The sequence below is a fragment of the Pocillopora verrucosa genome, chromosome 4 (assembly GCF_036669915.1).
Source record: "Pocillopora verrucosa isolate sample1 chromosome 4, ASM3666991v2, whole genome shotgun sequence".
NCBI classification, from domain to species: Eukaryota; Metazoa; Cnidaria; class Anthozoa; order Scleractinia; family Pocilloporidae; genus Pocillopora; species Pocillopora verrucosa.
Genome location: NC_089315.1, coordinates 23,034,349 through 23,056,416, shown reverse-complemented (window position 1 = coordinate 23,056,416; position 22,068 = coordinate 23,034,349). Strand labels below are relative to the sequence as shown.

Genomic DNA, 22,068 nt, shown 5'->3' with positions numbered 1-22,068 from the left:
CGCGCATGACAAGCTTTGGTCAGAAAAAAAAATTCTCACTTGGGAAGCGTATGATGATCCATGAAGTTGTCATTATAAAGCGAGAGGAATCAATTAGCAAGTGTACGGAGACAGTTGGTGCCATGCAAAACTCGCGCGCGATTTTTTTTTCACGGGCTCGACTTTTTTTCACGCGCTCGATTTTTTTGTCGCGCTCGATTTTTTTGTCGCGCTCAATTTTTGTCGCACTCGATTTTTTTTGTCGTGCTCGCCTTCTTTTTTTTATTTTGCCGCTCTCGACTTTTTTTCTCTGTAACGCTCGGTTTTTTATTTCTTGCGCTCGATTATTTTTTGTCGCGCTCGAGTTTTTTTTTGTCGCCCTCGACTATTTTGTGTCGCGCTTGACTTTTTTTGTCAAGTTCGACTTTTTTCTTTGTGGCGCTCGATTTTTTTTGTCGCGTGTGGTTTTGTTTTCTTCGCACTCGACTCTTTTTTTGTCGCGCTCGATTTTTTTTTGTCGCGCTTGACTTTTTTTGGCGGCCTGACTTTTTTTTGCCCCACTCGATTTTTTTTGCCGCGCTCGGTTTTCTTTTGCCGCGCTCGATATTTTTTTTCGCGCTCGATTTTTTTTCCTCACGCTTTCCTTTTTTTCGAATTTTTCTCTTGACTTTTTCCTGACTTCTTTTAGACTTTTTTCTTGACTTTTTTCTTGACTTTTTTCTCGACTTTTTTCTCGACTTTTTCTCGACTTTTCAACCGCTGATCATAAATTACATGCTTATTCCCGCGTAGTGAAAATGAATAGAAGGACTTAAAGATGACTATTCTATTTGTTACTGGAAATGTGTCACAGTGTCGAGCAGTTTTACCTTCGTATCTGCCTATCTTACAACAAGGCATGCAATGCTGAGCTTGGAGATATCATTGACGGTTATTATCATTTGAGAATGAATAACAAAGAGATCTTGCTGCTTATCGAGTTAACCTACGGTTTTTACCTTAGTATGCGTCAATTGAAGAGGATTCTGAAGTCTCGAGGTCTTAGGAGACGGAAAAATCGTAGCGATCTTCAAGAGGTTTGTGGATGCATAAAGATAGAATTGCGGAAGTACGATTGGCCATAGACAAATGGCTCAAAGACTCTGACAGGTCTACGGCCTTTGTGTTGACAAAGATACTGTCAGGAACCTCTTAAAAATTCTTGACCCAGACGGTGTAGAAGCCAAACCATTTTTGGCACACAGATGGATACAATAAACTGAACCCGTTTGGCTTCTGTATACATGGAGGTATCGATGGTTATAGTAAACGAATCACGTGGCTGGAGGTGGGCCCATCAAATAATGATCCTTTTATAGTTGCTCAGTATTTCATCGACTGTGTTCGACAAATTGGTGGAACTCTTAGGATTACAAGGGCAGATAATGGGACTGAAAACGTTAATATCGCTGCTATACAACATTTTTTCCAATCGGAGGATAACAGTTTTCTGTATGGTAAATTACGCGCAAACCAGCGTTTTGAGGCCTGGTGGGGGTACTCTTAGAAAAGGGCGCATAGATTGGTGGATACGACTTGTGATGCTAATGTCATACATTGTGAGTGTCTCAAGCTTTGCTTTATGCAAGTGTTGCGGGGTGAACTTTACATATAAACATGGAATTAGTGTTATTGAACTGATGCAGGAGCTAAATTTATTTGCATCAACGCGTTGAACATATAATAGAAAAGCTAGATACATTAAATTTGATATTATGAAGCAGTAAATATTAGACTATATACCGCAATAACAACTTTAGGACAGTTACACAGTGATAAGCAATACTTAACCTTTTGTCTTATAATGAAGAATGGCGATAACACAGTGGCTCAAACAGGTCAGGTTGACTCTCGGCTGAGTGCATTTGCAGAATGGTTGCACAATTTTTGTAAAAAAAAAAAATTTTTTTTCAATTCTGTTTGAGTGATATAAGGCGTACACTTTAGTCTTCAATACGAAACAATTCAGGAAAAAAAATGAACTATTCTTTATTTGTAATACGTACTCTAAAAACACTATGATTGTTTAGGTAAGAAACTTACCTGGTTACAGAAATTACGATAAACATTATTACTGAGTAACAATTACTGTAACTGGAACTGATCTTACATCACTGAAAGTTCGACATAATAAATGCTCGAAAATCATGTTTATACTACTATTTTTGGCCAACTCTGAAATTTCCCGAAAGTGAGCAATATACCGTATGAATATAAAGCCATTAACACAACTCATGCAATTCAAAATAATTTCTTGAGCACATAAATTTCCCCTGTGGTCTCACCTTGCAAATACCATAACGTTGCCGTTAAGGAACAATTTTTTTGATTAATAATATGTTCATTGTTAAATATAGTTTGAACGAGAAAGGGAATCTGAAAAGCAGTGTCATTAAAGTACGAATGTCCTACTAGGACCAAACATAAGATTTTTTTTAAACTGGAACAACTAACTGCGAACTAGAAGTATAGGTAAAGAGTAATTTTAAGAAATGTTCATTTCCCAAAATTCACAGTCGATGATGCTGTTCATTTCTTATCTCTCTTTGGTATGGTGAGGGCAACTTTAATGATGGTGCACACGTATGAGCAATGGGACGCCTCTCAAAGCCATCTAGACGAGTGAAAGTAATCTTAATTTTGTCCACACATATGGTGTTAGCTCCTTTCAGAAACCGCAAAACTTTTTTTAATCTTTCATTATCTAGACCTCTCAGGTAACGTTTAAAATAGGATATGGCATCTCTTTGGGCATTATTTTGCGGCTGTGGGATAACTTCGAGGAGATCGATCGCCTTTTTTGGTTTGAATGGCTCTATTTAATAAATCTACAAGTTCCGTGATGTTAAGGGTAGCTGTCTTCAAACTACGTAATGGTTCATGTCAGCAATCAATAATGTATTGACAAGCTTGTATTTGCTCCTTGTGAGCGATTTCTGAAATTGTATCCCTGCACTGCTCAGGCTTTGGAATTCGCTTACATCCAAATCTATCTAAGAAATCAAGCCACTCGTCACTATGTTCATCTTCCAAACTACCGTTTAAAGCATGCACAACCAAAGCCCTTTCATCCTTTGACAAATAGGCTAAGAAAGAAACGAGTAGCTCCTGCTGTGTCACCTCGGTTTCCCCAAAAAGTGTAGCAATCAGGAATACCCTATTTAACTTAATAGGAAAAAAGTTGAGTTGCTCAAATTCCTTAACAAGGAGTCTAGCTGTGGCCTCCCACTCTGGAGCTTGAAAGTCATGTCATATGACTGGTATTCGTTCATCTTCTCCAACTGTGCAGGAATTCTCAAATGCTGTCTAAAACGCAGACAGTGCGTCCCTGAAAACTTCATTTTCATCTGCTCCGGCTTCTTCTTGGCCATGTGCATTAACAATTTTGACTTTTAGTTGAGCTGCCATAATTGATGGATCCTTAAGCACTTCAGTCATATCAGATATAACCTGCAACCTCCGAATTCTGACGAATCTACACAATAAGAAAGCATGACATAAATAATTATTAATTAATAACAAAGGTGAAGGTGCACACGGGCCAAGGAGACCCATGCTGCTGGAGCTTAACCTAGTCTCTGTGGTATGAAGCACCAAGGAGCACTCTAGATGAGATGTCAGTACACATTAGTACATTGTGACTGTTATTGACAGATTTCAATGCGTGTCTTCTAGGAATAGGCAGAGCAGAAACAATTATTTTACATAAATCTCTTCTCTCATTTGTATTCTTGATTTCAAGCGGAATTATTTTCAAACGCACCCCAAAAATACTCTCATAGGTGATGCTAATATCATGCAAATCTCTTTTACAATACAAATCTAAGAACATCAAAATTGAGTTGTCAGTTGAGTGCATACTGTCTATTTTGATTGCATGGTGTCTATAAATTTAAAAAATACCCGATACATGATACCTGTGGTTGGATAGAACTGTCCATACATGTGCCTGTGGTTGGGGATGGCTGTCCAGTAGTATGGCTACTGAAAAAAGTGCTTCCAGCCAAGATACACTTTCTTACTTTTGATTTACTCTTTCTTCTCTTGACTTGTTTTGCGCTGCTTGGTTTTTTGTGACGACTTTTTCATTTTTTTTCTTGAGAGGAAGGGTTCAAGTAATACCTTTTTCTTCTCTTGTGATTTTTCCGGTTTTGCAAAAGGGGATTAGCTTCAATCTATTTTCTGCCTTAGAAAGTCCTAACTGCTCAAGATACCCTTCAGATAGCAGATAGAACAGCAGAAACATCCATCTAAAACATAAAGGAAATGAATGTGTAATTGTACATCCTTCTACATTAGATCCATCATTCCACTCAGTAAAGCTACTTTACAGGAAATCAGTTAAATTTAGTATGATTAAAAAAAGTTAACTCTCCAGTTATTTTAGGAAACCAGTATCCTTTTTCATTTAAAAGATTGAAGAGAAACCGGAACCCAAATAGGTCAAATAAGAAAAGCCGGAAACCGCATCGGATATCAAATCCGAAAACCCGTTAGAATTTTTTGCGAAAACCGAAAACCAAATGCTACAAAACGGAAAATCGGCAAACCACAATGAATACCAAAATCGAAAAACCGACGTTTTTTGGCACAAAAACCGAAAAACCGATCTAAAAAATAGCCAAAACCGCAAAACCGAAAATCCCAATGCCCCCCTCAGTTAAATATTTACACACTTAATACGGCAAGTTGACAAGAAAATGAAGTTCGCACGGGCAAGCAAATCGTTAAGTTCGGATTTAAAGATGAGGTTTCAGATCAGGATTATATAGATCAAAGCCTGTGACAAACAAATATTACATATTTATAAGCAGTTCATAAATTGCTTAAACGACAGGAATTCTGAGCTTACAGTTTCGGTAGAATTCTTGTCGGGATCCGTCGAGCAGCAGATTAAGTTGGCCATGATTTCCCTCGAGCAGGAATGATCCTGTGATGTGTGTGATCAACAATTGAAAAAGTCAAGAAGAAAGTCGCGATAAAAAAATCGAACGCGAGAAAAAAAAATCGAGCGCGAGGAAAAACAAATCGAGCACGAGAAAAACTAAACACCTTCATGCCGAATATGTGGTTGGGCATGTAAAGGTAATAATAACAAATTTTTTAAAGGGGATTCCCTATTTAGTGGTTCACAAGTGAAATACTTTCCCAAAGTAATAACGCAATGACATTTTGCCGTACTTATAACAAAGGAATACAAATATCTATCAAAGCTTAATAGAGCAGTTAAAGTATTTCCTTCTATAATACTGTTTGATAATTGATTATGAAAATGTTTCTCTATAGAACGTTTCATTTGGGAACGAACGGTATGTTTGAAAACGTAAAGGAGATATTCAGCGGAAATCCTCTGAAAATGCTTTTGTGAGATTTTTCGCATTCGGTTTAATAAATAAGAGCACAGTTGATTGACGCCTCCGGAAAAAAGACGCATCTGTGTTCACGCCTTTGGAGGCCGCCTGTGTGAATCAGAAATATCTGGCTACTATGAAAATGAGCTTATCCGAAGTTGAAGCTCGCATAAGCTCATCTGCATAAAATGATTAAGCGGCACAAAGCTCGTCATGCCACGCCTATAACATGCGACGGTCACACGATCAAACTTATTATCGTGTAGGAGACTGTACCATACGAATTTTTGATCGAGGTCAACTGGGTGGAGGTTAATTAAAAGCAAACAAGCTTATAGGTCAAACATGCCCTTTCGATATGATGTTGAACGAAATCGTCTCATCGTTTAGCCGGGCTATTGAATGAATTTTAAGAGAGCCATTGGTAGGTTAGCTAGAATGAAGCTTTAAAGACCTCTCGGTACAAAGCGTATCACTTCGGTGGAGAAAGTTAAACTATAATGCATATACAAGTGACTTTTTCAAATACCAACCTTGGACCGAGGAGCATCTGCATCTCAAACCGCATTAAGGACCATAATCAAATCAAACTTTTGTCAGTTAGACTTTGATACTTTTTGACCATATGTAAACCACATTTTTTTTACAGGCATTTTAGACATAGAAGGATGGATTTTCAGTCTAGCCTATGACAACCGCAATACGCGCGCTGGCATACACGCGTGAGGCCGCCCATGACACGCAAATCCGGTGGATATCCCAATCAAGGGGGCACTGCACTGAGACTACAACTACCTGTAAAATTTATGGTTCTAGTTTGGTGTAACAGATAGCATGAAATTTTTGATGAAGACCGTAATCGTGAATTTTCTAAGTTTCTTTTATTCAGAATATAAGCTCAGTGTTTACCTTACTTACAGTATGACGTTTCTCACTTGACTTCTCCAGTTGGAAGGTCATCATACCAATGATAAACTCACGGGTTTTAAGTCTCGTAGACTACCAATGCCTAACTTCCATTTTGATAAAATGACGCACCGCAGATCGTCTATTGACTAGTATCGCCGCATCAAAAGCGAGTGCTCAATTTCATGAGAACTTCTTGAGCAAGGTTCTCAATCTGACGCATCCTCTAAAATTCAATGTAAAAAAAGGAAAGATTAAAAAGGAAAAAATTGGGTTCGTCAGCGAAGTAGTGATCAATGCTTTAGAACACCTTATGTCAACTAAACTATGATTTGGTCCTATTTTGACGTCATATTTAGACTTCCTTCATGCCAAATTCTTGAGCAATGTTGACATAATTGTTGCATTTTCTCTTGATCACAAAATCCACACCTTTTGTGTTTGACTTCTCAATAACTTCTCTTTCCGGTGGCTTATGGGTTTCTCTCACAAATATCCTCGCAAAGAGTGCATTGAATTTCCCCATATTTAAATCATTTAGTGTCATAACTGACAGTGTTGTTCGAATAGGAGCATTAATGTATTGAAGTTTTCCCCGAGGTATTTTTCCTTAACTGTGATATTGACATAATTCGTAATAGTTTCTCTTTAAATTGAATTTCACGCCATTCGTGTTAAACCTCGCATTCTTTACAAGTACCTTCTCTTCCGAAATTTCTTTTGTGTACTCCACGTGACATCGCTTAAATCCAGTTATTTGTGTTTTTGTCATGGATCAAATACAAACTGACCATATGTTCCATTCGAGTGTCTAATTTGATCGTTTTAGTAGGAGCGGCGATGATTGTTTAAAAATGATTGCTAAATATGTCATGCTTCTTGGATATCAGGTTGCAGGTGTTCTTTTGTTTGTTTTCAGGGCAATCAACAAAGAAAAATCCAGTATCAATATTTAAAAACAACAGTGACCTTGTTTCTGCCCTCCTGGGTTTTTTTCGCCACCGTTAAAAATCGTCGGAAATGTGGCCATCAGCCACAATTTTCCCTCTGATATGCGGTTTTGTTCTACTATCAGCTTCTCAAAGCAAAGGCATTGACATCAAGAACCGTGACGGGAAAGGTAAGCTAAGCTCTTTTTGCTAAATGAAAACTTGCAGCACCGATTCACTAGTGACAATTCACCTAAAATCCATATAACCTGCAGTCTGGACTTGGTTCGAAAGCTTTCTGTCGGTGTCAATAGGAAATAATTTTAATACTTCTGTCTTCTTCTGTAAAATTCCTTTTGCTGCATACAATAAATTTGAATACTGTGAGGCTTATCTGGTACTGACATATGCCTAAATGTGACTTGATCCCCTTTAAATGTGACAATTTGTGTTTGCTTTTATTTGTTAACACCCAATGTATCGTGACTTTTGATGATATCCGTGACTGTTGTCAACAAATATCTGCCCTCTAGGTTTACTGATCAATCAGATAAACAACCATATGTTACACACAATACATAGAGACGTTTACTTTCACTCGTAATCCTTTTGAAGAATGTGCTCAGCTTTATCGCTTGACAGACATCCGTGTAACTGAAAAATCAAAGGTTCTTACATGTCAAGTTCAACAGTATTATGATTTGGGCCTGTACTGTTATCATACCCCCGGGAAATTTATTTGTTGTGAAAAATGAAAAGCGTAAACTAACGTAAGTTCAGCCGAATATCGATGAAATTGAAAATCCCAATGAATTGTGGAACTGGTTTTGGTTTCGGCTCAATAAGTGACTTTGACTGTTCTACATCTGCATTGAACTAGATATGGGAGTTAGTCATTGGGTATTAAGAGAGAGAATTACAACTTTAAATAATCTCGATTCTTCTAATAAAAAGCAGATGTTGATACAACTCATTTAACTTGCGCATAGTTTTCCCTCATTGCAGAAGACAAAGAGCAAGGTGTTGTTCGTCAAAAAAGGACGTTTGGTAAAGTTGAACCGCCATGTAACTGTAAGTTTTCTATAGTTACATAACCCACACTAGTTTTCAATTTTCAAGACTCGATTTGTAATTTCCTCTATAACTTTCATACATTTTCTTGTTAACAGGTTACAAAAGCTAAAGGTATTAGAAAATAATACGCTTCTACAGTAAAATTTTGTGTATTTCCATCACGTTTTGGCTTTGTAATGCACTGAAATTATGAGGGGGATTTCAAACGATATTCACCTCTGGGGCTAAAAATGTTCGGTCGTGGGTAAAACTCTTGCGGTAATCATTTCCAGCAATATACGTTCGACCTGCTGCAAAAAAATGATTAATCCTACTGATATTGAATCAATTTGTTTGCCTTCATTTAGTGACCCGTGGCGTGTACGTGGAAAGGTGGGACAGGATAGATTACAAGCGCATTAAATTTCTGCTGGCGGATCCGCGATTTCCGAACCTGCCAAGTTTTGCAACATGTTTACCAACATTTGAGCAGCCAACAAACTGGGGGGACTTCTTTGGTTCGCGATTAAGAACCTACTTTGTCCCTCTTCAGACTGGAAACCATTATTTTTTCATTTGTAAGAATCCTGCTTTCCTTAATATGTAGTAAAAGAACGACCAAAGGGAGCAAAGGATCACCTGATGATCCTGACATAATAATGAAACTTCACCTAATTAGTTCTTACAAGATCAAGTAAAACTCAGGGTCAGGCATTGTTGAACATTAAACATATACTGTTCATCATTACCACATTATTGGCTGCAGGATCATCATAGATAAACAATAGCCTCCATCTGGTGTGAAAATATGCACGCATAACTGTCCGCGTACACTACCTGTTTCCAGATGCGAACAGTTTTGCTAGAGTCAAGCTCGAGGAAAACTGTGAGCTTTGAGGAACAGATAATGTCCAAGGACAAATATGCGAGCTTATTTTCGCACCAAGTGAGAGCGATTGTGTTTATTATTTATTTGAGATAAGTTTGCAATATGCGGGAAAAATGTTTACGAACAGCTTATTGTTTACTGCGTATGATGTTCACCTTTGTTCTCTGGTACGACTTTATGAACCAACAAAATGCTCTCTCATCTTATTTTATCTCAAACTAGAAATCACTCGAATACTTTTCGTATTGGATGTAAGGTTTGAAAATTAGGGAAAATCTTCAGGGGTGCATTCTCTGATATTTCGCACTTTTAGGTGTGGAATATGAATAATCGGTCACGTGATAGTTTTGACTAATCGCACATGAACAAAAAATATTTGAAAATCATCATATCTTCGAAAAACCCGATTAGTGTTCGAGAAGATTGGCAAAAAACGTTCAGATATTGGCTACGGAAGGGGAAGACTTCTAACTAGTACAGATGTTGAAATGAAAAAAGGCAAAACGCAAAAGCAATTTTTGTGGTTTTCTTTTACTTAATAGTACATAACTACGATACAATTTCGCACTCCTTTTCTTTGAAATACAGCTTCTAATGCAGGAAGTGAACTGTACATAAGCACAAATGCCAACCCAAAAGGTAAAACAATGATCACTGGAGTAGATGGAGGATTTCCTACAAACCACTACGAATATGACAGGTACACTTTCAACAAATTATGGTTTAATTTGGGATTAATTTTCCACCGGAGAGGCGGAGGGTGAAAGTGAAATTAAAAATGATCTTAGATTGGCGTATACGTTGAATGGGGAAAATTTATTTTCGCTACATCGCCCCTCAATATGACTTTCACCAAGATTCTATAAGGGCAGGCGAAACCTTAATAGTCCATGGAAAGGAAAGGAAACAGAAAGAGCCAACATCATTCGATCTGATGTTCACCCTGTTCAAGTATGAGTAGCCTTTCTTTTAAGTACTCAAGAGAAATAGTCAATTGTGCAATGGAATTCTTTTTAAAAAAACATATATTTTGAAAATGAAGAAATTTGTAATTTTTGAACTCAATCCAGTTCTCCAGGACTACGTTAAAACATATCAAAGGTGATTAAAGTTGTATTTAGCTTCGGTTTTAGACTTGTAAATGACCAACACGCAAAAGCCCTCAGCTAAATAAGCTATAAATATTAAAACCGTTACAGGTTTACAAACCAAAAGTCACTCCCAGTTTACCTAAAAAAAGGCGTGTACTACTACATGGAGGCAATCATGAAAGATGACCATCAATGGGACCACTTAGAAGTTGCTTTACAGACACCAGATGGAAAGTTTTATAAAGTGATTCCCTCTCAATTCCTGTGGACGATATACCACCCATCTTCGGGTCAGTAGCTCAGTGCTCTTCAATTTGAAAATTTCTTTCATTTTTTTTTCTTGCTTAACTTTGTATTCGTAAATTCGCCCACTCAATTACAAAAGCCCCCACCCCCACACATAATCTCAGTTATTCTCACAATGTATTAAACGAAATATCTGCACTATTATTCCATAAATTAAAATTAACTGTACATTTTTATCGTATAATGTACGTTCTCCAGAGTACAACTCTACGTATCAGGCAACATTGATCAGAGCAGCAGCAATAGCTGGTGCTAAGGCTGGTTCGTCATTCGGAGCAAAGTGGGCTATGAAAAGTGGAGCAAAAGCTGGAGCAAAGGCTGGTGCAATGGCAGGAATGAGGGCTGGAGCATCAGCAGGAGCCAGTGCAGGGGAAAAAGCTGCTGCGAACACGATGACAAGGACTTTAGAAAATGCAATGAACTCCCTTCACGGTGATGAACTTCATAAGTTTAAGATCACTCTCAAAAGCGGAAGTGAAGTCGATATTACTGGCCCTGGAATAGGAGGGGCTGGAACCGGTGCTGCCGGAGCTGCCGTTGCTGCGGGGGTCGGTGGAGCAGGGGGAGCGGGAACTGCCGGTGCTTCTGCAACAGCTGGAGCAGCTGGAACGGCTGGATCAGCTGGAACGGCTGGATCAGCTGGAACGGCTGGATCAGCCGGAACCGCCGGTGCAGCTGGAGGTGCAGGAGGAGGAGGGGGAGGTGGTGGTACAGGAGGAGGAGGCGGAGGCGGAGGCGGAGGCGGAGGAGGAGGAGGCGGTGGCGGAATAGCAGGAGGGAGTAGCGGAGGAATTATTGGCGCTGGATCAAGTGGGGCTTCGAGTGTAGGGGGTGCCAACAGCGCGGCAGGAGGAACAGGTACAAGCATAGGTGGTGGTGCTAGTGCTGGCGGAGGTGTGTCTATAGGAGGAGGAGGAGCTGCAGTGGCTGGATCATCTTCTGGGATGGCTACTGGAGGCTCTAGCGCTGCAGGAATCGCAGGTGGGGGTGCTGTCGGTGGGACTCCTGGAGAATTTTCCTACTCTTCACAACGTGAGGTCACGTATATTCCAAAACCGGGAGAGGATCCACAAACAATTGCCCGACATTTAGTTTGGAGGGTTGGAGGCGCAAGCAAACGTAAGTGAAAAATTCCCCTCATATCTCACTGAAAAACATCAAAGTTTCACAAAGTAATTCGTCCAATTGAAAAAGATGAATTCCGAACACAAAATAGGGACAAGATTCTTTTCAGACGAAAACTTTAAACTTTAATGCTAGTGGTTTCAAACCTGTAAATATTTATCAGCGTATGGAAATAAAATATCTAGTCTAACAGAATTCCGAAGTCCCAGAGCGATTTTTCTGCAATGAAAGTATCTGGGGACTTACTAAGCTTGATTTAATTATGCAGCGGTGCAAGTTCTGAATACTTAGTAGATTGTTATCAACTAGGGAAAATTTTCTTGAGCGCATAGAACAGTCAATCTCAGACGCTGCACAACTATGAGACCTGGAGTTTGTCAGTTGCCTGAAATTAGACTATTAATCTTTAATTGTATAAATCCTGACAACAGATGTCTGTCAAATTAAAAGAAATTTTATTCGTTCCACTCTCCTTAGTTGTGGACAAAGGACTATACACTATTCATTCATATGACATTCCATATGCCCAAGAGAACAGTACACTTAACTTCTGCTGGCGTGCCAAAAACAGTGATGTTGCGCTGGATCACTTCTGCCAAGTTTTCAGAGCTCATATTCCAGGCCTTTTCAAGAAAGTTAAGGACAGTGACGGCACAGTTTCATTTGAGTCACTCTGTTTACCAGGACATTACATCAAGCAAAGAAACTACCATTTCATTCTTCAAAAAAGGGACGGATCGGAACTCTTTGGTAAGGATTAATTTCAAATGCTTGCTTGTTACGTTCTATATTACATTTCCCCCCTTTTCTTGGGATACTCAATCGTTATAATTGCATCAGAGGACTGCAAAATCGGCAAGTGCAAGTTCAATCCTTGAACCAATTTTCGCTTGACATTTTTAAGTACTATTTCACAATCTTTGTGTGTCTTCTTTCGTTGGATTGTAAATGGGTACATGTAAAGATTTATAAAACGCTGCTGAAGGTCCTCACTTCTGGTCCGTCCGTCATGTTTTAGAAACCGAACAACCAACAGCAAGAGTACAGTAGAAGATGCCTTTGGTTCACAGTTTCATTTCTGTTCTTTACTTTGGTTGCGTAGCTACTGTCCAATGTAAATTATCCATTTTTTTAAATATGTATATATACTTTTTTCAAATTATACCACGACAAAAGAACGATGCTCCTATACAGAGATCTTTGCCAGCTTTATTGATTTGACCCTTTAATTTCAGATAAAGAGAGCTCCTTCAGGGCTTTCTCTGTGATGAAATACACTCGGAATCTGATGCTGCAATCTATGCATAAGGATTGGTATATTTGCGAAAAAAAATCGAAGTCGATCCATATAGCATCTGAATTAAAGTTGGACTTTTACAATGGTGACCCTGATGTCCTCGTTCGCTGCACGTTTGTCTTTCATCCTATCGCTCAAAATGAAAATAAATACAGGATGTGCCAGAGGGTAGTAGGACCTGTGGCACAACCAGAAATAAGTGGACAACCTCTTCCGCATCCTCCTCACTTAGTTCCGGATGCATCACCATCCCCTGCTTTGCCCTCGTGTATACCAGTATGTCCAGCAAGGAAAGGGGAAGGAGCCTCAGCTCAACCAGGAAATTTTGAACCATCCATTCCCGGCCCTCCAACGTCATCTGGGAGTCCTTCTGTCGCAAATGTCAAGAGTAGGTGACTCTTTTAATGCATATATTCAATGTGTTTTGCTTTACAGATATCTCTTGTCTCCTGTATCTAACAAGCATAGGAGAGCTGTCTTCAAACTTCCCCTGGGGTCAAAGTTTTAATAAATTTACGTTCCTTTTTTTGTTAAATTAACAACTTTATGCAAAGTCAACACTTTAAAGTCAGTTTGAACAGAAAAAATCCGATATGGGGAGCGAAATTAGTCGAGTGGTTTGTAATGTATTGTATAATCATTTTAAAAATCTATTTTACGTTAGTACTCCCTCTTGATTTTTTTTTTGTCGGCAGAGGCGTGTGTCGCCGTGAACTTCATAAACAATTTTGGATCTGAATTCAAAATTTTATCATCCCTTAAACACGAGGCATACCTAGTAACTGGATCTGGCTTTAAGCTGAAGCTTATGATAAACCGGCCCGAACTTCACAGTCACGTGACTTTCACCGCTGAAGATCCTAAATGGAATCGGGAATTGCTATTGAACCAAAAACCAAATATATCAGAGGCAGTGGTCGAAGGATGTCCTGATTATTTAGATGTCATAGTGACATCAAAAAAAGGTAAAAATGAGCTATAAACTGTTGATGATAATCGCTGAGCAACTACCCTTTACCAGCAGGATTGCAAATGATCAAGGTGGACCATGATGATATTCCCACGACACGGTAAATGAGCCTTCCAAAAAAGACAGCCGACTTGGTTTCTGAGCGTTTAAAATGACTCATTTAAGTGTAGCATTGATACTACTACTTGACTGTTATTCTACATAGATATCATCTTATCTACATACATTTGGATACTTTTTTTTCTCCGCACAGGCGCCTCAACAAACAGGACCGGTAGTCATGTTGCTCCTCCGTCACTTCCGTTAACACCTTCCTCACCGGCTTCAATATTCCCTCCACCCTCTCCCCCTGCCTTATCTCCAGCTCCACCCCCTCCCCCTGCCTTATCTCCAGCTCAACCCTCTCCCCCTGCCTTATCTCCAGCTCCACCCTCTCCCCCTGCCTTATCTCCAGCTCCACCTCTACCTCCGTCCCCTCCATACAATTATCGAAAGCCTCCTTCTTCTCCAGTCACAGCACCATCTCCACCCTCCCTGCCATCATCACCACCTTCTTCAGCTTCAGTATCAAACGGAAGTAAGTTTACACACTGAGGAAGAATTACCACTTCTGACCAGGATTGATATCCTCAGCGAAATTCAAAATTTTTTTGGTAACTTTCGCAGTTTCGCACCGCTGTCTTTACCTTTCATGAAATTCCGTTTTTGTTATTTATGTGAAACTAAATCCCAAACTTATGTCAGAATAAGGTAGCAACTCAAGAGGCAGTTATACTGATGATCGCTGTGTTCATATTTTCATTGATAGAGCAAAATCTCATGCACACAACAAATCCAAAGTCATCATATCCAGGGCTTTGGAAATATTGGGACTGGATAACTTAAACATTTTCTTAATTGTTATTATGAACGCGTAACTAACCTTTTTTGATTTAATTCATTCAGAACAGGAACCACAATCACTCCACTATCACTATCACTTCCATGGTCAGAAAGCAACGGCAGGTACATCAGGTAAAATTTAAGAACAAAGAATATACGTCGATTCTGTTCTTACAACAACCTAATGACATAATTAGTGATTATTCAACGATCTCGGATGACCTGGCCGGATCTCTACCAAACAAACCAACAGACAAAGAACACAACATTAATACAGCCATAATGTACGCCAACATGCCTAAAGTATAACATTAAACACACAAGCTGGAGGCTTGACAAGATTTAACCGGACTATTTTTTTAAACATGTTTGTTTCAGCATTTTGTCCCAACATGTGCTCGCAGTCTGCAGAATGTCATCCTACTTGTCCATCACACTGCTGCAAGCGCGACTTCGATGAGGAAATATCAGACAACGATGATGACGAAGATATAACGGTGATTTGAAAACGTCCATTCATTGCATGTCGCTATTTTTCTCGTTTAAAATTAACAAAGATTGTTGATTTGTATATTGATGGCGGATGGGCGTGCTACCATAACTCCTGACCTTAGGAAACTTAAAAAAATGGCTTTCGAGGCTATTCTAGCGACTCCTGCATCGCTTGCCTGGTGAAAAAAACAGAAGACATGTGTTGTCTCTAAAATAAGTGCTCATGTATCTGTCTCCACTTTGATTTGTAATTTCTTGCGATGGAAATTGTCAAAGAAGTTAAAACTTACAAATAAACTGTTTAGAATACTACTAAATGTACGTGTCATGAAGTACCTGTCTCGAGTATCTAATCCCAAAAACATAATCCCAGACTCTACTGCTCCAAACTTTAAAAAAGTTAAGTTTGAGACCTCGTATACGATTTTGTTTTGAAGTTCTCGCTATCTAATCCACTAATCTGATACAAAACCAAAGTTGATGACGACTCAATAAATCCCGTTTTCTTGCACACGGCGTACGTTACGCGGTTTTCTTCGTTGGTTCCTTGTGATACTTACGTTTGCCACGATTGACTGCTTTAGATCAAATCAGTCTGCGTCTAATTTGACGATACTCGAAAATAAAGCACACACCAAAGTATGCTTCCTACATCGTTTACAACGCCTTATTAGCGTAATTGCCCAATTGTTTAACTGAGAGCCACAATAAAAGTGAGACAAGAAGTGTGCCAAATGTATCATGGTACTTCACTATTCGCTGCGGGTGTTCTTTTGTTTATTCAAAACACATCGACTATTGAGAACTAGCATCAATATTTATAAAAAAAATGACCTTTCGTAAAGATTTCCGCTTGGCATTGGCGCCTCTGTAGCTGAAGACGCTATTGAGATGAGCCGATCAGTCACAGTTTGCTTTATATTATTTGCTGTGACTTCACTCACCGTTTCACATGGCTACGAAGTTGGAATCCAGAACCGAGACTCTAAAGGTAATTTCCAATAAAACTGCGTATCACTGTTTTCAAGTGACAGGTTAGTTACTCCTCCAACCCGTAATATCCTCTACAAAGTCAATCAAATAGAATTGATAAACTTTGTCTTTCTATAGTCTTGAGCTTTAGACTTGCGAAATACTGAATGCAATGACTTAGTTAGATCAACATCTACGTTACTTACTACTAGATGCTAAAAAATAGGTTTCGCTACAGATGTTGAACTTTATCTCCGAATTTCCTTCAAATTCAAATCGTAATTGTTACATATCATATCTAGCACAGACGGGATGTAGACAGTTTGCCTGAATGAAGTTTATCTGATTTGACAACACCATTTAAGTAAAAAATCTAAGGAATCTGTGATCATAACCTAGCTCAAACGCTTTATCACGATATACTTGATCTAATACACCTCTTAAATACATATTAAATAAAGTGAACTCCATTTTCTTTTCATTTAATTTAGCAAGGGAACAAAAGCCATGTGTTTTGTGGTGTAATACTGAATGTTTGTTGTGATCTATACATGGAAGAATCAAAATCATCAACATCGTTTCCGGTTCAGTTTCAATTGATGCTAAAATCTTCATACTTTTATGGAAAATATATGCAAAAAATTTCATAGGAAGCTATCACTTATTGAAGTACGTACATTTTCATGATAACGGTTTCAAACATTATTCATTCCTCGCAACAGAAGGTGAGCACGATGTTGCTCGTATAAAACGGGCATTTGGTAGTTCTGCACCACCCTGTAACAGTAAGTGAGAATTCAATGTTTTTTACTTTTTTGTCTCCAAATAATTGACGTGCTTTACCTGTAGAGTAGCAAATATCTTCTCTCTTGAAATAGAGCCTGGAGTAAATGACGTTAGAGAACGGAGACCTTTCGTCCGTAACTTTGTGTTCACACATTATTTCCCCAAAAAGAATATTTTTACGTGACGCCTATTCGTGCTTCATTTCTGATTCAAATCTGAAGGGTTTTTTCTGTAACCTCTTTAAACCAAGTCAAACTTTTATTACTTCATCTTTTTTAAAATCAATTCTGTTTCAGGGACGAACGGCGTTTACTTAGAAAGATGGGATAGAATTGATTACAAACGAATCAGGTTTCTACTCGCGGATCCGCGATATCCAAACCTGCCAAGTTTTACCACATGTGTGCCAACATTTGAACAGCCTGCTAACTGGGGAGACTTCTTTGGCTCTCGTTTAAGAACTTATTTCGTCCCTCTTCAAACCGGAAACCATTACTTCTTTCTGTGTAAGGGTCCAGCCTCTATATGTAATGGTAGACTGCTTTTCGAAATATGAAATACTTTTAATGAGATATGTAAATAAGTTCAGCAAAGGGGGTCTTCCATACATAAACAAAAACTGTAAACGTCTATAAAATGACCCCAAAGCAACTCCCGCGCAATCTTACTGGATGAGCTCCATGATTAGTGCAAATTTGGCGAAGAAGCTGTCAGCGTTGCGCTCTCTCCAAATTTTCTTTTGCCTGAATTACTCGACTGAAAGTTCTTTCCTGAACATAAGTTCTCATTTTGACTGAATTTCATATCGGAGGGCATGACTGATAGTAACGTAACTACTGGCTGCATGATGCATTATGACCTCAATTGTGTGCAACATGAACGGGTGTTTCACAAACTGAAATTAAAAAATAACATGTGCTAAGATTCATATCTTACTAAGGGCCTCTACGGTTTTTTTCCTTTTTTCATTTCCAGCTTCTAACGGTGGAAGTGAACTTTTTCTAAGTACAAATGATAAGCCAGATGGTAAAACTAAGATTGTTGAAGTAGATGGAGGATTCCCCAGCGACCAATATGAATACGACAGGTAAATGGGAAAACACACTGTCAGTGAAGATGAAGCACAGAAACAAGTAAAACGCTTCAAACGTTTCTCCCAGATATAAAAACTGTGAGGTAGATTTTTGAACGTCCGATGGTATTTCTTTAAAGGCCACCAGATAAATTAATTATTGACATATGATGATATGTCTTAACAGATTCTTAAATCAAAAGTCCCTGCCGGTATCTTTGAAAAAGGGTCTTTACTACTACATGGAAGCAATCATGAAGGACGATCATCAATGGGACCACTTGGAAGTTGCTTTACAGACACCAGATGGAAAGTTTTATAAGGTGATTCCCGCTCAGTTCTTATGGACAACAAACCGTCTATCTGCATGTAAGTAAACTATGTCTTTTTTATGAATACATTCACCCACCAATGCAACTTCTAAAAACCGGTTAAAGGCTATCAATTAACCAAATAATTCAACAGCCTTTTAAGCTTTTAGGTAAACTTGAAAATGTTGCAACTTGATCCCAAAAAGTCAAGTCTCTTACTAGCTACCAGACCATAATTATTCATGGTTAAATTTAACTCCAAAGTAACGTCCCCCTCAATAAGTGTTATGATTTCCAAACAGATCAGAATGCCACCTATCAGGCAATTATACTTAAGGTGGCGGCAAAGGCGGGTGCTAAAGCTGGTTCATCATTTGGAGCAAGATGGGCGATGAAAACTGGAGCTCACGCTGGAGCAAACGCTGGTGCAATAGCAGGAATGGAAGCTGGAGCATCAGCCGGTGCTCGTGCAGGTGAAAAAGCTGCAGCCGAGACAACGACAAAAATGCTGGAAGACGCACTGAACACCCTTCATGGTGACAACCTGCATAAGTTTAAGATAATCCTCAAGAATGGAAGTGTTATCGATGTAACTGGTCCTGGAATGGTAGGTTCTCAAGCAGCAGGATCCACTGGTGGAGCCAATGCAGTAGGGGCCGGAGTGAGTGGAGGTGGAGGAGGAGCTAGTACTGGCGGCACACCAACAGGGGGAGTGGGAGCTCGAGCAGGTATGGGAGGAGTGGGGGGTGGAACAGGTATGGGAAGTGAAGCTGGAGGTGGGGCAGGTATAGAAGGAGGAGCGGAAGGTGGTGGAGGAGGAATGGGTGCAGGGGTGGTAGGTGGAGGAGGTATGGGAGGAGGGCTTGGTGGAGGGGCAGGCTTGGGAGGTGGAGCAAGTGGTACTGCTGGAGGAGGCGTAGGTGGTGGGGCAGGGGCAGGGGTAGGGGCAGGGGCAAGTGCAGGTGCAGGAGCAGGAGGTGCTGGAGTTCAGTCCATTACCGGGAGTGCTAAAGGCGGTGGATCATCATCCCAAATAATCATTGGGGCTAGAGGGGCAGCAGGTATTGCTAGTGGAGCCAGTGGCGGTGTCCAAATTTCAGGCCAAGAAAGTTATACAACACAACGTGAAGTAACTTATATTCCAAAACAGGGCGAAGATCCACAGGCCGTTGCTCGGGAATTAGTCTGGAGAGTTGGAGGTGCAAGCAGACGTAAGTAAAACGTTATCATTTCGTAACAACCTTGAAAACAAAACATGAATACGGAAATGAAATATATCTAAAACAGGCCAAAACTTTTTAAATCAGAAAGGAGATATAAATGTTATGAAGACAAGAGACTTTTTACTCCCCAAAGCCTATGACTGATTCTCCCCCTATGATTGTCGCTGATTTACTTTGACAATCAATTTGGAGTCAGGTTCAGGCCACTCATCCATTGTGGGGTAAATAGTGTTTTAATTTTCATAACATGTATGAGTATTAAGGCTGAAGAAATAAAGTTTTACTTAGAAAAACGCCTGATATGAGTTAAATGGTGTTGGGTATTGTATCTCTTTACACACACTTGTTAACCACCTCTAATATTTTGAGAACACGTTTCAAGCGTTGTTGTTCTTTTCACAGTTGTTGGTCATGGATTATACACCATCCATGCATATAACATTCCATACTCGCAGGAAAATGGTACACTCAACTACTGCTGGCGTGCAAAAGATGGCGACCTCGGCTTAGGGCCTTTTTGCCAGGTTTTTAAAGCTCACATCCCAGGGCTTTACAAACATATCAAAGAAAGAAACGAAACGGTGTCGTTTGAATCACTCTGCTTGCCAGGGTTCTATCTCAGACAAAAGAACTACCACTACATTCTGCAGAAAAGAGACGGGTCAGACCTTTTTGGCAAGTATAAAGTTATTTATTGTTTCCATAAACATTATTCCTTTACCTATGTGGGTGATACAGGAAGTAAAGTTCTAGTCCTTTTGTCGAAAAGAAAAAATGAAAGGTAACATGTTGGGTGATATGACCTCTCGCAAAGATTGCTGACGACTTAAATCAGTCCAAAAACAAAGTTAACAAGCTCCTGGCTGGGCTCAACAAATGCTTTTTACACATGTCTTATTGACTTCTGGCTCGCTGCCTGACGGAATGTACCACCTGATCGCATGCCTTCTTACAAATGACACTTTTTAACTATCTTTTTTCACTATGTTTTCACCTTTAGAGAAGTAGAACATTTTTGTTCCAAATTTCGAGTCTATTGGAGAAGTTCACAATTTGTACCTCTCTTGCATCACATGCTACGCCTTCCTCTCAAACTACATATTACAACAATAATAAGAGAGAGATGTTTTTTTCGTCTTGTCACGAGCGTGGGACAAAGAAAAAATTCTGAGTCCTCATGAGGAATCGAACCTCAGACCTTCGAGTTCCGCGCTCCGATGCTCTACCATTGAGCCACGGAGACTCCACGATCTGTTAAGAAGTTCATATGAAACGCGTCCCGCGTCTGCTAGGATCAACAATATCTATAGCGTTATGTTTATAAATAGAAAATAAGAGAGATGGTAAGTTTTGAACTCGGTAAAGAAATAGAGATTTTCACTGCTGCCTAAGTAGTGCACATTACTGCGAGGATCACTTTCATTCACGTCTTTATCCGCGGTTCAAATGTACGACTTTCATATATTCTTAACAGTTTATTTCATCACTTCACGGGTTTATTTAGAACCAACATCATGACCAGCTCCCAGTTGGCTTGTTAGCTCAGTTGGTAGAGCGCTGCACCGGTATCGCAGAGGTCATGAGTTCAAATCCCGCCTTATTTCACTACTGCTTAAGTAGTGCACATTACTGCGAGGATCACTTTCATTCACGTCATATTTCTTTGTCCCACGCTCGTGACATGACGAAAAAAAAAACATTTTTCTTTATTTTTTCTTTACCGAGCTAAAAACCTACCGTCTCTATTATTTCCAATAAAAAGGCTGTTCTTTTGCAGATAAGGAGAGTTCTTTTACTGCATATTCTGTGATGAAGTTTACGCGCAATATCATGTTGCAGTCCATGCATAAAGATTGGTATGTTTGCGAGAAAGGGGAACGAAAATCGATACATTCAACCTCTGAGCTAATGCTGGACTTTTACAATGGTGACCCTGATGTGCTTAGCCGGTGCACGTTTTTATTCCATCCTATAGCTCAAAATGAAAATAAATACAAAATGTGCCAGAACGTTTTAGGGCCAGTGGAACATCCCCACATAAGTGGACAACCTCTACCGCACCCCCCTCACCTGATTTCAAACAAACCTGCCTCATCCTCTGCACTTCCTTCTTGTATACCGATATGTCCACCAGGCACTATAGGTACAATACCAGGACAACCAACAAATTTAAAGCTATCGAATAAAACTCCTGCACCAACTGGGAGTATGGGCCTTCCCTCGAGACCTGCTGTTAATACAGTTAAGAGTAAGTGCTAGTCTGTAATTTTTTCGAACAATTTTTTTATACCACCCCTTCACTTTGCCGAAAACTTTGTCGTTTTGTAATGTCAAAGTCTGATACGTTAATGGGGCAGAAAATATTTTTAATTCATTGAATTGTTTTTTAGAATTT

At 39.4% G+C, this 22,068-nt stretch overlaps 1 protein-coding gene and 1 pseudogene across 1 annotated transcript; both read left to right on the top strand.

Moving 5' to 3' along the window:
* Positions 1–1,107: 1,107 nt before the first annotated feature.
* Positions 1,108–1,633, top strand: LOC136280388 (uncharacterized; annotated as a pseudogene).
* A 5,616-nt stretch (positions 1,634–7,249) lies between these two features.
* Positions 7,250–15,565, top strand: LOC131778778 (uncharacterized). The gene is made up of 13 exons (XM_066166075.1): positions 7,250–7,395; positions 8,210–8,275; positions 8,626–8,835; positions 9,735–9,846; positions 10,346–10,527; positions 10,742–11,212; positions 11,297–11,662; positions 12,146–12,418; positions 12,904–13,353; positions 13,661–13,930; positions 14,189–14,512; positions 14,881–14,949; positions 15,196–15,565. The coding sequence occupies exons 1-13, from the start codon at positions 7,296–7,298 to the stop codon at positions 15,321–15,323; spliced, it is 3,021 nt and encodes a 1,006-aa protein (XP_066022172.1). The 5' UTR covers positions 7,250–7,295; the 3' UTR covers positions 15,324–15,565.
* Positions 15,566–22,068: the final 6,503 nt, after the last annotated feature.

Coding starts and splice junctions, on each gene's coding strand:
- LOC131778778 (XM_066166075.1), top strand. CDS start 7,296: ATGTGGCCATCAGCCACAATTTTCCCTCTGATATGCGGTTTTGTTCTA. Junction 7,396..8,209: donor CAAGAACCGTGACGGGAAAG/GTAAGCTAAGCT, acceptor CCCTCATTGCAG/AAGACAAAGAGCAAGGTGTT. Junction 14,950..15,195: donor AGCAACGGCAGGTACATCAG/GTAAAATTTAAG, acceptor TGTTTGTTTCAG/CATTTTGTCCCAACATGTGC.